This window comes from Salvelinus namaycush, unplaced genomic scaffold (assembly GCF_016432855.1).
Source record: "Salvelinus namaycush isolate Seneca unplaced genomic scaffold, SaNama_1.0 Scaffold128, whole genome shotgun sequence".
NCBI lineage: Eukaryota > Metazoa > Chordata > Actinopteri > Salmoniformes > Salmonidae > Salvelinus > Salvelinus namaycush.
Genome location: NW_024057986.1, coordinates 246,846 through 261,845, shown reverse-complemented (window position 1 = coordinate 261,845; position 15,000 = coordinate 246,846). Strand labels below are relative to the sequence as shown.

The window sequence follows — 15,000 nt, the reverse complement described above, 5'->3', positions numbered from 1 at the left end:
ATATATTTATATATTTGCCATATATATTCATATATTTGCCGTATATATTTATATATTTGCTGTACATATTCATACATTTGCCGTATATATTTATATATTTGGCATATATATTTGCCCGTACACATTCATATATTTGTCGTACAAATTAATATATTTGCCGTATATATTTATATATTTGCTGTATATATTTAATGTATTTGCCGTAAATAGTTATTTATATAGTTTTATATAGACTCTGGGTTGACGTAACAGAAATACAGCTAATTTTATAATACGTCTATTTCGCAAAGTCTTCACGAGAACTTTCATTTAGTTGCCAATCCTCTACTGTCATCAGTCTGGCTGGGGTTGGGATATGCCAATGCACACACAGACACACAGACACACAAACCCTCTGCTCGTTCCCTCATTTCCTTGTGGTAACTCGGCACCGTGTTTCATCCAACCAGGACTATTGATTGTGATCAGGTCATAATAGCCGTGATTCTGCGCATGCTGAGAGCAACAACAACAACTCTCCATCCATTTAACAGCTTGTTTTAAGTTTCATTCACTTTAATTCCATTGAGTTAACTTCACAGGTAGAAAAAATAAATCCCTCTTATTTATAAAGATATAAGGACAAAGGTCAGCTGGAGGTTAGGAGACGGTCCCGGAGGTCAGAGGAAAGGAGACAGTAAAAGTGCACACTCAGAAAGGACAGTTCAAAGGGTCCCAGTCAGTCTCATGTCGCTGTAGGTCTCACTATCTTTCTCTTTCTCAGACAGTCCTTTTGCACAAAACTGGTAGAACTGGGAGGTACACAATCATTTCAAAACATTCAAATAAAGATGATATACAGTTGATGATGATATACAAATAAAGATGATATATCTTCTCCTGTATTTCCTGTGTTCCTATAGGTTGCTGAGCAGGATGCCCTCTGACCTCCAGGAGCGTCACCTGACCTCCAGCTGTGACTCCTATATCAAGACCGAGCCCTCCTCCCCCTCCTTCTCATTGGTTGACATCATCAGCCACCACAGTCCCTCTGCCAATAGCGACGCCAGCGGCAGCTACATCAACGTAAACAACCTCAACGGAAGCTCGCACGTCCTCGACTCCCCGTCCATGTTTAACCCGGGCATGCTGGGAGGGGGTGGAGCCTGTCTCCGGAGGTATGACGACTGCGGAGAGGGCGTGGCGGATGATTCGCCAATCAAGTGCGAGTATATGTTGAATGCAATACCAAAAAGGCTGTGTCTGGTGTGTGGGGATATCGCATCAGGTTACCACTATGGGGTCGCCTCCTGTGAGGCATGCAAAGCCTTCTTCAAAAGGACCATACAAGGTATAGTACCACTCCACTCCCTCACTCGCTCACTCACATACTTACTCACTCCCTCCTTCACTCACTCACCACGGTTCACCTCTCGTAGGGACTATCTGTTGAAGACCCATTGTCAGTACATTAACTGTTGGATGATTCTATGTGTCTCAGTTGAGAGTTGACGGGGTTCCAGTCACAGATATACTAAACCAGTTGAGAGTTGCCAGGGTTACAGTCACAGATATACTAAACCAGTTGAGAGTTGCCAGGGTTACAGTCACAGATATACTAAACCAGTTGAGAGTTGCCAGGGTTACAGTCACAGATAAACTAAACCAGTTGAGAGTTGCCAGGGTTACAGTCACATATATACTAAACCAGTTGAGAGTTGCCAGGGTTACAGTCACAGATATACTAAACCAGTTGAGAGTTGCCAGGGTTACAGTCACAGATAAACTAAACCAGTTGAGAGTTGCCAGGGTTACAGTCACATATATACTAAACCAGTTGAGAGTTGCCAGGGTTACAGTCACATATATACTAAACCAGCTGAGAGTTGCCAGGGTTACAGTCACATATATACTAAACCAGTTGAGAGTTGCCAGGGTTACAGTCACAGATATACTAAACCAGTTGAGAGTTGCCAGGGTTACAGTCACAGATATACTAAACCAGTTGAGAGTTGCCAGGGTTACAGTCACAGATATACTAAACCAGTTGAGAGTTGCCAGGGTTACAGTCACATATATACTAAACCAGTTGAGAGTTGCCAGGGTTACAGTCACAGATATACTAAACCAGTTGAGAGTTGCCAGGGTTACAGTCACAGATATACTAAACCAGTTGAGAGTTGCCAGGGTTACAGATAAAAGTGTCTGCTAAATGTCATTTTATTTCTATTTTTTTAGTCAGCAGACGCTCTAATCCAGAGCAACATACAAGTAAGTAAAACGACCTCATATCATGAAAATTGCAAGTTTTACAACTTTCAACCACCAAAAAAGACGTTGCTAATGGCATAATTGTCACGCCCTGACCTAAGAGAGCCTTTTTATGTCTCTATTTGGTTTGGTCAGGGTGTGATTTGGGGTGGGCATTCTATGTTTTTGTTTTCTATGATTTTGTATTTCTATGTTTGGGCTGGGTATGGTTCTCAATCAGGGACAGCTGTCTATCGTTGTCTCTGATTGGGAACCATACTTATGTAGCCCTTTTCCCTCCTTTCAGTGTGGGAAGTTAACTTTGTTTGTGGCACATAGCCCTTAAGTATCACGATTGTTTATTGTTTTTGTCGGCGTCATTTCTAAATAAAAGGAATATGTACGTTTACCACGCTGCGCTTTGGTCCTCTTCATTCGACGGCTGTGACAATAATCAATCACTGTATTAGCTACTGTAAATTGGACAGTGCTGTTAGATTAACAATGATTTAAGCCAATATCAGATATGTCTATGTCCTGGGAAATGTTCTTGTTACTTACAACCTCATGCTAATCGCATTAGCCTACGTTAGCTGAACCGTCCCGCGGGGGAACTACCGATCCTGTAGAGGTTCTAATGCCTAAACTTAATTAAACACATTTACAATAACTTCGAAATTTGGCGTTTGAGAAACATGGATGAATGTCTAATTCTGACGCAAGACTGTGAGACCTAGTTGAGCCTACAGCTCATGTTCTATACTAGCGGGTCAGACGAAAGACTGTGAGACCTAGTTGAGCCTACAGCTCATGTTCTATACTAGTGGGTCAGACGTAAGACTGTGAGACCTAGTTGGGCATACAGCTCATGTTCTATACTAGCGGGTCAGGGGTCTGGAACGAGCCTCAGATTTTCACACACACACACACACACATACATTCACAAAGCTAACGTCAACATCATACCGAGCATATCTAAAGTTGGGTGGCTTAATGCCCTGGGTAAACATGAATACTCACTGCAACACGGTATGACTTCCCTAACACTACACACGTCATTGGGGCAACACGGTATGACTTCCCTAACACTACACACATCATTGGGGCAACACGGTATGACTTCCCTAACACTACACACGTCATTGGGGCAACACGGTATGACTTCCCTAACACTACACACGTCATTGGGGCAACACGGTTATCTCCTCACCTCTTTATATGGATAGTCCCATGTGTAAATGCTCTACAGACTATCACAGACTATCAGTAACATTTCAATGACAGATGTAGGATCTTAATTTGAGCCAGTTTGCTACAGCAGGAACAGAATCCTGCAGCAACAGGAAAAGTGAATTATTATGTCGATTATAGTTAATGAACATTTTTGTAAGGGTTGATAAATTTTTTGTACGGGAAAATCAAGTCTGAAATTTCAAAGTGGAAATTATAAACTTCAGAAGCCATTTAAAAACTCAAATAGACTAAAAGTTTAAAATGCCCTCCATTGCAGGAAAGTTCTCCTGCAACAGGGTGATCAAATTAAGATCCTACAAATCTACTAACCCTAACCCTAGCTTTAACCCTAACTTTAACCCTTATCCTAATGCTAAACTTAACCCTTACTCTAAACCTAACCGTAACCCTAACCTTAACCTTAGCAAGCAGTTGTTTATCAACAGAAGGTTTGTTGATAGTATCACCATCTGTAGAGCTTCTACAAATGGCAAATCCGGACTATCCAAATAGAGTGGGATCAATGGAACAAAGCAGAAGATTGTATTGTACCTAATATTTTGAATACCATGCTATTGTTTGAGGAGAGTGCACAGTTATGAACTTGAAAAGTTATTAATAAACAAACTAGGGACATTTGGGCAGTCTTGATACAAAACTTTGAACAGAAATATAATGGTTCATTGGATCAGTCTAAAACTTTGAACATACACTGCTGCCATCTAGTGGCCAAAATCTAAATTGCACCTGGGCTAGCATAATACATTATGACCTTGCTCTTGCACTTCAAAGGTGATTTAAAAAAAACACATGTTTTTTTCTTTGTATTATCTTTTACCAGATCTAATGTGTTATATTCTCCGACATTGATTTCACATTTCCACAAACTTCAAAGTGTTTCCTTTCAAATGGTATCATGAATATGCATATGCTTGCTTCAAGTCCTGAGCTACAGGCAGTTAGATTTGGGTATGTCATTTTAGCCAAAAATTTGGTCCGATCCTTAAGAGGAAAGAAAATCTCTAAAAAAACTTTCTATCGCTGGTTTCAAACTTGCAACCTTTGGTATCAGAAGCAGATGCTTATCATCACACACAAAATATGTCACATTTTAAGAAGATAAATTGTGGAAGTGTTCAGTCATAATTATGACTTTGTGGCTGTGTTAACAAGTGACGACCAGGGGGAATGCTTTCGCTAGCAAAGGACGTAGCCTGATGACAAATACTTTACTCATTGAGGTCACTCCTATAGAATTATACTGTATGGTCACTCCCACTAAGGCCAAATCTGAAGGGTTGATATCCCAGGTTTATATGTGCTGTGTTCAATAACCTGTTGACGACGGTACACCAAGCAACACTTACCTTGATGAAAGCCCCCAACCTAAAGAAACACTTACCTTGATGAAAGCCCCCAACATAAGGAAATTGAAAGTGGCTTTCTTCTGGAACCTAGTTACATATTCCTCAGTATATAAACACACACACAACAATATAACACATCATACTGTGGGGTGCTGGACCCAGTCAGGTCTTTATATAACAAGTCATACTGTGGGGTGCTGGACCCAGTCAGGTCTTTATATAACAAGTCATACTGTGGGGTGCTGGACCCAGTTAGGTCTTTATATAACAAGTCATACTGTGGGGTGCTGGACCCAGTCAGGTCTTTATATAACAATATAACAAGTCATACTGTGGGGTGCTGGACCCAGTCAGGTCTTTATATAACAAGTCATACTGTGGGGTGCTGGACCCAGTCAGGTCTTTATATAACAAGTCATACTGTGGGGTGCTGGACCCAGTCAGGTCTATATATAACAATATAACAAGTCATACTGTGGGGTGCTGGACCCAGCCAGGTCTTTATATAACAAGTCATACTGTGGGGTGTTGGACCCAGTCAGGTCTTTATATAACAAGTCATACTGTGGGGTGCTGGACCCAGTCAGGTCTTTATATAACAAGTCATACTGTGGGGTGCTGGACCCAGCCAGGTCTTTATATAACAAGTCATACAGTGGGGTGCTGGACCCAGCCAGGTCTTTATATAACAAGTCATACAGTGGGGTGTTGGACCCAGTCAGGTCTTTATATAACAAGTCATACAGTGGGGTGCTGGACCCAGTCAGGTCATTATATAACAATATAACAAGTCATACTGTGGGGTGCTGGACCCAGCCAGGTCTTTATATAACAAGTCATACTGTGGGGTGCTGGACCCAGTCAGGTCTTTATATAACAAGTCATACTGTGGGGTGTTGGACCCAGTCAGGTCTTTATATAACAAGTCATACTGTGGGGTGTTGGACCCAGCCAGGTCTTTATATAACAAGTCATACTGTGGGGTGCTGGACCCAGTCAGGTCTTTATATAACAAGTCATACTGTGGGGTGCTGGACCCAGTCAGGTCTTTATATAACAAGTCATACTGTGGGGTGCTGGACCCAGTCAGGTCTTTATATAACAAGTCATACTGTGGGATGCTGGACCCAGTCAGGTCTTTATATAACAAGTCATACTGTGGGGTGCTGGACCCAGTCAGGTCTTTATATAACAAGTCATACTGTGGGATGCTGGACCCAGTCAGGTCTTTATATAACAAGTCATACAGTGGGGTGCTGGACCCAGTCAGGTCTTTATATAACAAGTCATACTGTGGGATGCTGGACCCAGTCAGATCTTTATATAACAAGTCATACTGTGGGGTGTTGGACCCAGTCAGGTCTTTATATAACAAGTCATACTGTGGGGTGCTGGACCCAGCCAGGTCTTTATATAACAAGTCATACTGTGGGGTGCTGGACCCAGTCAGGTCTTTATATAACAAGTCATACTGTGGGGTGCTGGACCCAGTCAGGTCTTTATATAACAAGTCATACTGTGGGGTGCTGGACCCAGTCAGGTCTTTATATAACAAGTCATACTGTGGGATGCTGGACCCAGTCAGGTCTTTATATAACAAGTCATACTGTGGGATGCTGGACCCAGTCAGGTCTTTATATAACAAGTCATACAGTGGGGTGCTGGACCCAGTCAGGTCTTTATATAACAAGTCATACTGTGGGATGCTGGACCCAGTCAGGTCTTTATATAACAAGTCATACTGTGGGGTGTTGGACCCAGTCAGGTCTTTGACACATTCACCCACTCCCACGCTGAAAGATCAGCCACAAAATGTTGGCACCATTGTAGTAGGTTGTAATCAAGCCCTGGTCTTCAGCATGGGAACAGAAGAGGACTGCCTGGTGCGGTGGACTCAGGTTGGACTATCGAAGACGACCAGCGGTCTTCTTCTCTCTCTCTCTCCTCTGTGGCATTGAGTTGTCCATCACCAGTCGTCGTCCCCCCCCCCCCCCCCTACTTCCTTTCCGATTATTTTCTCCTTCGTGGAGGACAGATCTTAATGGAACTCATCTGTCCGATACCATAGGAGGGTCAGTCAATAACAATCAGCGTTGATGGGCCACTGGGACTAAAAACCTGGCTTTTCATTGGGGGGAAAAGTCAGTGTGTGTGTGTGGGGGGAATCAGGGATGGCCAAGGGGTGGCCAATTAGGACACTAAGGCAATAACAGTGATAACAGTTAAAACAGTGAGAGATTAGAGAGGGGGGGAGATGAGGAAATAGAGGGAGATGAGGAAAGAGAGAGAGAGAAGGGGGAGGAGAGAGAGAGGGGAGGAGAGAGAGAGGGGAGGAGAGAGAGGGATGAGGAAAGAGAGGGAGATAGGAAATAGAGGGAGATGAGGAAAGAGAGAGAGAGAGCTGAGAGAGAGAGAGGGGAGGAGAGAGAGATGAGGAAAGAGAGGGAGATGAGGAAATAGAGGGAGATGAGGAAAGAGAGAGAGAGAGCTGAGAGAGAGACAGAGATAGAGAGAGGGGGGAGGAGAGAAAGAGAGAGATGAGGAAAGAGAGAGAGCTGAGAGAGAGACAGAGATAGAGAGAGGGGGGGAGGAGAGAAAGAGAGAGAGATGAGGAAAGAGTGAGAGAGAGCTGAGAGAGAGAGGGGAGGAGAGAGAGAGATGAGGAAAGAGAGGGAGAGAGAGAGATGAGGAAAGAGAGGGGGAGAGAGAGCTGAGAGAGAGACCGAGATAGAGAGAGGGGGGGAGGAGAGAAAGAGAGAGAGATGAGGGAGAGAGAAAGAGACATTCTTGGCACTGGTTTAAAAGGAGAGGCCCTCCTTCCTAATGGATTGGTAGTAGGGATGGAGGAGGACAAGGAGAGGCCCTCCTTCCTAATGGATTGGTAGTAGGGATGGAGGAGAACAAGGAGAGGCCCTCCTTCCTAATGGATTGGTAGTAGGGATGGAGGAGGACAAGGAGAGGCCCTCCTTCCTAATGGATTGGTAGTAGGGATGGAGGAGGACAAGGAGAGGCCCTCCTTCCTAATGGATTGGTAGTAGGGATGGTGGAGGACAAGGAGAGGCCCTCCTTCCTAATGGATTGGTAGTAGGGATGGAGGAGGACAAGGAGAGGCCCTCCTTCCTAATGGATTGGTAGTAGGGATGGAGGAGGACAAGGAGAGGCCCTCCTTCCTAATGGATTGGTAGTAGGGATGGAGGAGGACAAGGAGAGGCCCTCCTTCCTAATGGATTGGTAGTAGGGATGGAGGAGGACAAGGAGAGGCCCTCCTTCCTAATGGATTGGTAGTAGGGATGGAGGAGGACAAGGAGAGGCCCTCCTTCCTAATGGATTGGTAGTAGGGATGGTGGAGGACAAGGAGAGGCCCTCCTTCCTAATGGATTGGTAGTAGGGATGGAGGAGGACAAGGAGAGGCCCTCCTTCCTAATGGATTGGTAGTAGGGATGGAGGAGGACAAGGAGAGGCCCTCCTTCCTAATGGATTGGTAGTAGGGATGGAGGAGGACAAGGAGAGGTCCTCCTTCCTAATGGATTGGTAGTAGGGATGGAGGAGGACAAGGAGAGGCCCTCCTTCCTAATGGATTGGTAGTAGGGATGGAGGAGGACAAGGAGAGGCCCTCCTTCCTAATGGATTGGTAGTAGGGATGGAGGAGGACAAGGAGAGGTCCAGCTAGAGTGGGGATGAGAAGGTGGAGCCCAGCATTGCATAATAATATAGCAACATTTAGAGGAAAAGAAGAGAGGTTAAGGGAGGGTAGAAGAAAGCCGGGAGAGAGAAGAACGTCCTCTGAGGGGATAAAAAGGTGGACAGGAGAGCTGATTAAAGTAAGGAGGTATTATAACCTTATGAAATAACCTGATACATTTAAGGTGATATGTGAGGATACTCTGTTAGATTTCATGTTCGTGTTATTGGATGTTTTTCCCTTGCATCATCTTACTTTATTATATTGGTTTAAATTATGACATTATAATTACAGTTATGACATTATTATTATAACAGTTTTAAGTTTTTAATGTCACGTGCACAAGTATAGTGAAATGCCTTTCTTGCACACTCCTAAACAAACAATATGCGGTAATCAATATGTTTTTCCCTTCCATCATCTTACTTTATTACAAACAATATGCGGTAATCAATATCATTGTAGCGCTAACCACATTGTTCTTACAATTATGAGATTTGCATCAAGTTTCAGTGTCAACAAAATGATTTATGAAAGTTATAAACAACTCCGTTCAGAAATATGTATTACACTGGATCCAAGTCGACAAGTGTTGACTAGCTGAATCAAGTGTGCTTAGAGCTGGGCTTCGGAGAAAACGGACAGTCATGCATTTCGGCAGGACTGGAGCTGAGAAACTCTAAACAAACTCTAAATCATTTTACTAACCCCCAAAACGTTCTGCCAACATCCTGGCATCGAAGCCACAGCCCACACACTGTCCATATGACCACACTGGCACTATGATGTGATCCTGAGGAATGTTGGACCTTCTCCTCCACCAGACCTGGGAGGCACCAGCAGACCTGCCGCGCACACACACACACACACACGCACACACACGCACACACACACACACACACACACACACACACACACACACACACACACACACACACACACACACACACACAAACACACACACACACGGCACCTGGCTGGCTCTTTTTAGCTGTCATTAATGCATCTTTAGTGTTACAGAATGTAATTTAAAAACCTTTAATCCAAAGGGATTATTCCCGGTCTTTGAGGAGAGTTTTGTCATTGACTGTTTCTTTCTGTATAGAGGTCATGTTTTTTCCACAGAGTACGTATTCATCTTTCATCCTGGAACTCTCAATGCACACAAAGGAAGTAAACAACAGGCCTCATCCTTCTGTTACCGCGGTTACGTCTGGTCTCCTGGATGTTTAGGAAGGGTGCATAATTATAATGCAGTGGAATTATTCTCCAATGAAACTGCAGAGAGAGACGGACTTGAATAATGAATCGAGCGGCTTCGCTTACATGACAGGATAGACTGGCAACAATAACAATAGGTCTGGTCTGGGTCTGGTCTGGTCTGGGTCGGGTCTGGGTCTAGGTCTGGCTCTGGTCTGGTCTGGGTCTGGGTCTGGGTCTGGTCTGGGTCTGGGTCGGGTCTGGGTCTGGGTCTGGGTCTAGGTCAGGCTCTGGTCTGGGTCTGGGTCTGGTCTGGGTCTGGGTCTGGGTCTGGTCTGGGTCTGGGTCTGGGTCTGGTCTGGGTCTGGGTCGGGTCTGGGTCTGGGTCTGGGTCTAGGTCAGGCTCTGGTCTGGGTCTGGGTCTGGTCTGGGTCTGGTCTGGGTCTGGTCTGGGTCTGGGTCTGGTCTGGGTCTGGGTCTGGTCTGGGTCTGGGTCTGGTCTGGGTCTAGGTCTGGTCTGGGTCTGGTCTGGGTCTGGTCTGGGTCTGGGTCTGGGTCTAGGTCTGGGTCTGGGTCTAGGTCTAGGTCTGGTCTGGTCTGGGTCTGGGTCTGGGTCTAGGTCTGGTCTGGGTCTGGTCTGGGTATGGGTCTGGTCTGGTCTGGTCTGGGTCTGGTCTGGTCTGGTCTGGGTCTGGGTCTGGGTATGGGTCAGGTCTTGTTATGGGTCTTGTCTGGGTATGGGTCTGGTCTGGGTCTGGTCTGGGTCTGGTCTGGTCTGGGTCTGGTCTGGATCTGGTCTGGGTCTGGTCTGGGTCTGGTCTGGTCTGGGTCTGGTCTGGATCTGGTCTGGGTCTGGTCTGGTTCTGGTCTGGGTCTGGTCTGGATCTGGTTTGTCTGGTCTGGGAATGTCTGGTCTGGGTCTGATCTGGGTCTGGATCTGGTCTGGATCTGGTCTGGGTCTGGTCGGGGTCTTGTCTGATCTGGGTCTGGTCTGGGTCTGGTCTGGATCTGGATCTGGTCTGGGTCTGGTCTGAATCTGGTCTGGTCTGGGTCTGGTCTGGTCTGGATCTGGGTCTGGTCTGGATATGGTCTGGGTCTGGGTCTGGTCTGGATCTGGTCTGGGTCTGGGTCTGGGTCTGGTCTGGGTCTGGTCTGGGTCTGGTCTGGATCTGGTCTGGGTCTGGTATGGGTCTGGTCTGGGTCTGGTCTGGGTCTGGTCTGGTCTGGGTCTGGGTCTGGTCTGGGTCTGGGTCTGGTCTGGGTCTGGGTCTGGGTCTGGTCTAGTCTGGATCTGGATCTGGTCTGGGTCTGGTCTGGGTCTGGGTCTGGGTCTGGTCTGGTCTGGGTCTGGTCTGGATCTGGTCTGGGTCTGGTCTGGTTCTGGTCTGGGTCTGGTCTGGATCTGGTTTGTCTGGTCTGGGAATGTCTGGTCTGGGTCTGGTCTGGGTCTGGATCTGGTCTGGATCTGGTCTGGGTCTGGTCGGGGTCTTGTCTGATCTGGGTCTGGTCTGGGTCTGGTCTGGATCTGGATCTGGTCTGGGTCTGGTCTGAATCTGGTCTGGTCTGGGTCTGGTCTGGTCTGGATCTGGGTCTGGTCTGGATATGGTCTGGGTCTGGGTCTGGTCTGGATCTGGTCTGGGTCTGGGTCTGGTCTGGGTCTGGTCTGGGTCTGGTCTGGATCTGGTCTGGGTCTGGTATGGGTCTGGTCTGGGTCTGGTCTGGGTCTGGTCTGGTCTGGGTCTGGGTCTGGTCTGGGTCTGGGTCTGGTCTGGGTCTGGGTCTGGGTCTGGTCTAGTCTGGATCTGGATCTGGTCTGGGTCTGGTCTGGGTCTGGGTCTGGATCTGGTCTGGTCTGGGTCTGTGTCTGGGTCTGGTCTGGGTCTGGATCTGGTCTGGTTCTGGTCTGGATCTGGTCTGGGTCTGGTCTGGGTCTGGGTCTGGATCTGGATCTGGTCTGGTCTGGGTCTGGGTCTGGGTCTGGGTCTGGTCTGGATCTGGGTCTGGTCTGTGTCTGGGTCTGGGTCTGGTCTGGGTCTGGATCTGGTCTGGGTCTGGTCTGGGTCTGGGTCTGGTCTGGGTCTGGGTCTTTAATGTAGAGGGGGTTTGAGGATGGAATTACTTTTCTTGAAATGGCAGCTGCCTGAAATCTACTGCATGTACTCAGTTTGTTTTGTAGGCAACTGCTACTATTGTAATGGAAAGAGAGATCATAAACTGCTACTATTGTAATGGAAAGAGAGATCATCAACTGCTAGTATTGTAATGTAAAGAGAGATCATCAACTGCTACTATTGTAATGGAAAGAGAGATCATCAACTGCTACTATAGTAATGGAAAGAGAGATCCTCAACTGCTACTATTGTAATGTAAAGAGAGATCATCAACTGCTACTATTGTAATGGAAAGAGAGATCATCAACTGCTACTATTGTAATGGAAAGAGAGATCATCAACTGCTACTATTGTAATGGAAAGAGAGATCATCAACTGCTACTATTGTAATGGAAAGAGAGATCATCAACTGCTACTATTGTAATGTAAAGAGAGATCATCAACTGCTACTATTGTAATGGAAAGAGAGATCATCAACTGCTACTATTGTAATGTAAAGAGAGATCATCAACTGCTACTATTGTAATGGAAAGAGAGATCATCAACTGCTACTATTGTAATGGAAAGAGAGATCATCAACTGCTACTATTGTAATGGAAAGAGAGATCATCAACTGCTACTATTGTAATGGAAAGAGAGATCATCCAGCCACTAACCATGGTCTTCTCTACTCTCTCCCCAGGGAACATAGAGTACAGCTGTCCAGCCACTAACGACTGTCAAATCACCAAGAGGAGACGCAAGTCCTGCCAGGCCTGTCGCTTCATGAAGTGTCTCAAAGTGGGCATGCTCAAGGAGGGTGAGTCCACATCCCTCTAACCATTTGTCTCTCTCTGTATCTGTCTCTGTCTCTCTCTGTCTCTCTCTCTGTCTCTGTCTCTCTCTGTCTCTCTCGGTCTCTCTCTGTCTCTCTCTGTCTCTCTCTGTCTCTCTCTCTGCTTCTCTCGCTTTCTATTGCTGTCTGTCCATCCTTTTTTTTCAGTTGTTTGTTCAGTCAAAGGGTTGTTGTCAAAACTATTCCCTGTATACGAACGGGATGATATTTTCAGAAGTTCCAAAAGGTAATTATAGGAAGGCTAGCTGCAGCTAGCCGATATACCGATGACATCATCTCTTAGCCTGCCACCTGGCTCTGTAGGCCTTGTACGCCCGGGCCAGGCTATCTGTTCTGCTGAGGAGATCCATCCCCCCCTACCTCTATACAGCCTCTCTAGGCCCAGCACGGCCGGGGCAGGCTATCCATCCCTCCCTACCTCTATACAGCCTCTCTAGGCCCAGTACGGCCCGGGGCAGGCTATCTGTTCTGCTGAGGAGATCCATCCCTCCTTACCTCTATACAGTCTGACTGAGGGACAGAGGAAATGTGTAACAGTATTCCCCATGAGACCTCTCTCCTCAGGACCCCGTCTCTCTCTCTCAATTCAATTCAAAGGGGCTTTATTGTCATGGGAAACATATGTTAACATCGCTAAAGCAAGTGAAATAGACAATAAACAAAAGTGAAATAAACAATAAAAAATGAACAGTTAACATTACAAAGGAATATACACTGCTCAAAAAATAAAGGGAACACTTAAACAACACAATGTAACTCCAAGTCAATCACACTTCTGTGAAATCAAACTGTCCACTTAGGAAGCAACACTGATTGACAATATATTTCACATGCTGTTGTGCAAATGGAATAGACAAAAGGTGGAAATTATAGGCAATTAGCAAGACACCCCCAATAAAGGAGTGATTCTGCAGGTGGTGACCACAGACCACTTCTCAGTTCCTATGCTTCCTGGCTGATGTTTTGGTCACTTTTGAATGCTGGCGGTGCTTTCACTCTAGTGGTAGCATGAGACGGAGTCTACAACCCACACAAGTGGCTCAGGTAGTGCAGCTCATCCAGGATGGCACATCAATGCGAGCTGTGGCAAGAAGGTTTGCTGTGTCTGTCAGCGTAGTGTCCAGAGCATGGAGGCGCTACCAGGAGACAGGCCAGTACATGCACATTTGTGGCCTGCTGGAGGTCATTTTGCAGGGCTCTGGCAGTGCTCCTCCTTGCACAAAGGCGGAGGTAGCGGTCCTGCTGCTGGGTTGTTGCCCTCCTACGGCCTCCTCCACGTTTCCTGATGTACTGGCCTGTCTCCTGGTAGCGCCTCCATGCTCTGGACACTACGCTGACAGACACAGCAAACCTTCTTGCCACAGCTCGCATTGATGTGCCATCCTGGATGAGCTGCACTACCTGAGCCACTTGTGTGGGTTGTAGACTCCGTCTCATGCTACCACTAGAGTGAAAGCACCGCCAGCATTCAAAAGTGACCAAAACATCAGCCAGGAAGCATAGGAACTGAGAAGTGGTCTGTGGTCACCACCTGCAGAATCACTCCTTTATTGGGGGTGTCTTGCTAATTGCCTATAATTTCCACCTTTTGTCTATTCCATTTGCACAACAGCATGTGAAATATATTGTCAATCAGTGTTGCTTCCTAAGTGGACAGTTTGATTTCACAGAAGTGTGATTGACTTGGAGTTACATTGTGTTGTTTAAGTGTTCCCTTTATTTTTTTGAGCAGTGTAGATATTTCAAATGGTATATTATGTATATATACAGTGTTGTAATGATGTGTAAATAGTTTAAGTACAAAAGGGAAAATAAACATAAATATGGGTTGTATTTACAATGGTGTTTGTTCTTCACTGGTTGGCCTTTTCTTGTGGCAACAGGTCAGATATCTTGTTGTTGTGATGACACACTGTGGTATTTCACCTCAATAGATATTGGAATTGATTAAAAATTGGAAGAAAAAAATAATAATCGAATTCTTTGTGGGTCTTGTGTAATCAGAACAAGGTTCTGACAGATGGGTGTGTCTTGGTGGTATAGAACGAGAAGGGCTCTGCACACTGTCTGGTCTGGATCTGGTCTGAGTCTGGTCTGGATCTGGTCTGAGTCTATTCTGGGTCTGGTCTGGGTCTGGTCTGGGTCTGGGTCTGGTCTGGGTCTGTTACTGTGTACTCTCTGTTTAGGGACAAATAGCATTCTAGTTTGCTCTGTTTTTTTGTTAATTCTTTCCAATGTGTCAAGTTATTATGTTTTTGTTTTCTTATGATTTGGTTGGGTCTAATTGTGTTGCTGTCCTGGGGCTCTGTGGGGTGTGTTTGTGTTTGTGAACAGAGCCCCAGG

The 15,000-nt window shown here is 45.9% G+C and overlaps 1 protein-coding gene across 1 annotated transcript in view; it reads left to right on the top strand.

Annotated features, from left to right (window-relative positions):
- The first annotated feature begins 909 nt into the window (after positions 1–909).
- Positions 910–15,000, top strand: part of LOC120036272 (steroid hormone receptor ERR2-like) — an 85,968-nt gene continuing 71,877 nt past the window's right edge. Inside the window, exons 1-2 of the mRNA XM_038982751.1 lie at positions 910–1,330; positions 12,505–12,621. Of these exons, the coding sequence (XP_038838679.1) occupies positions 916–1,330; positions 12,505–12,621 (532 nt within the window). The 5' untranslated portion in view covers positions 910–915. The remainder of the gene's footprint in view (positions 1,331–12,504; positions 12,622–15,000) is intronic.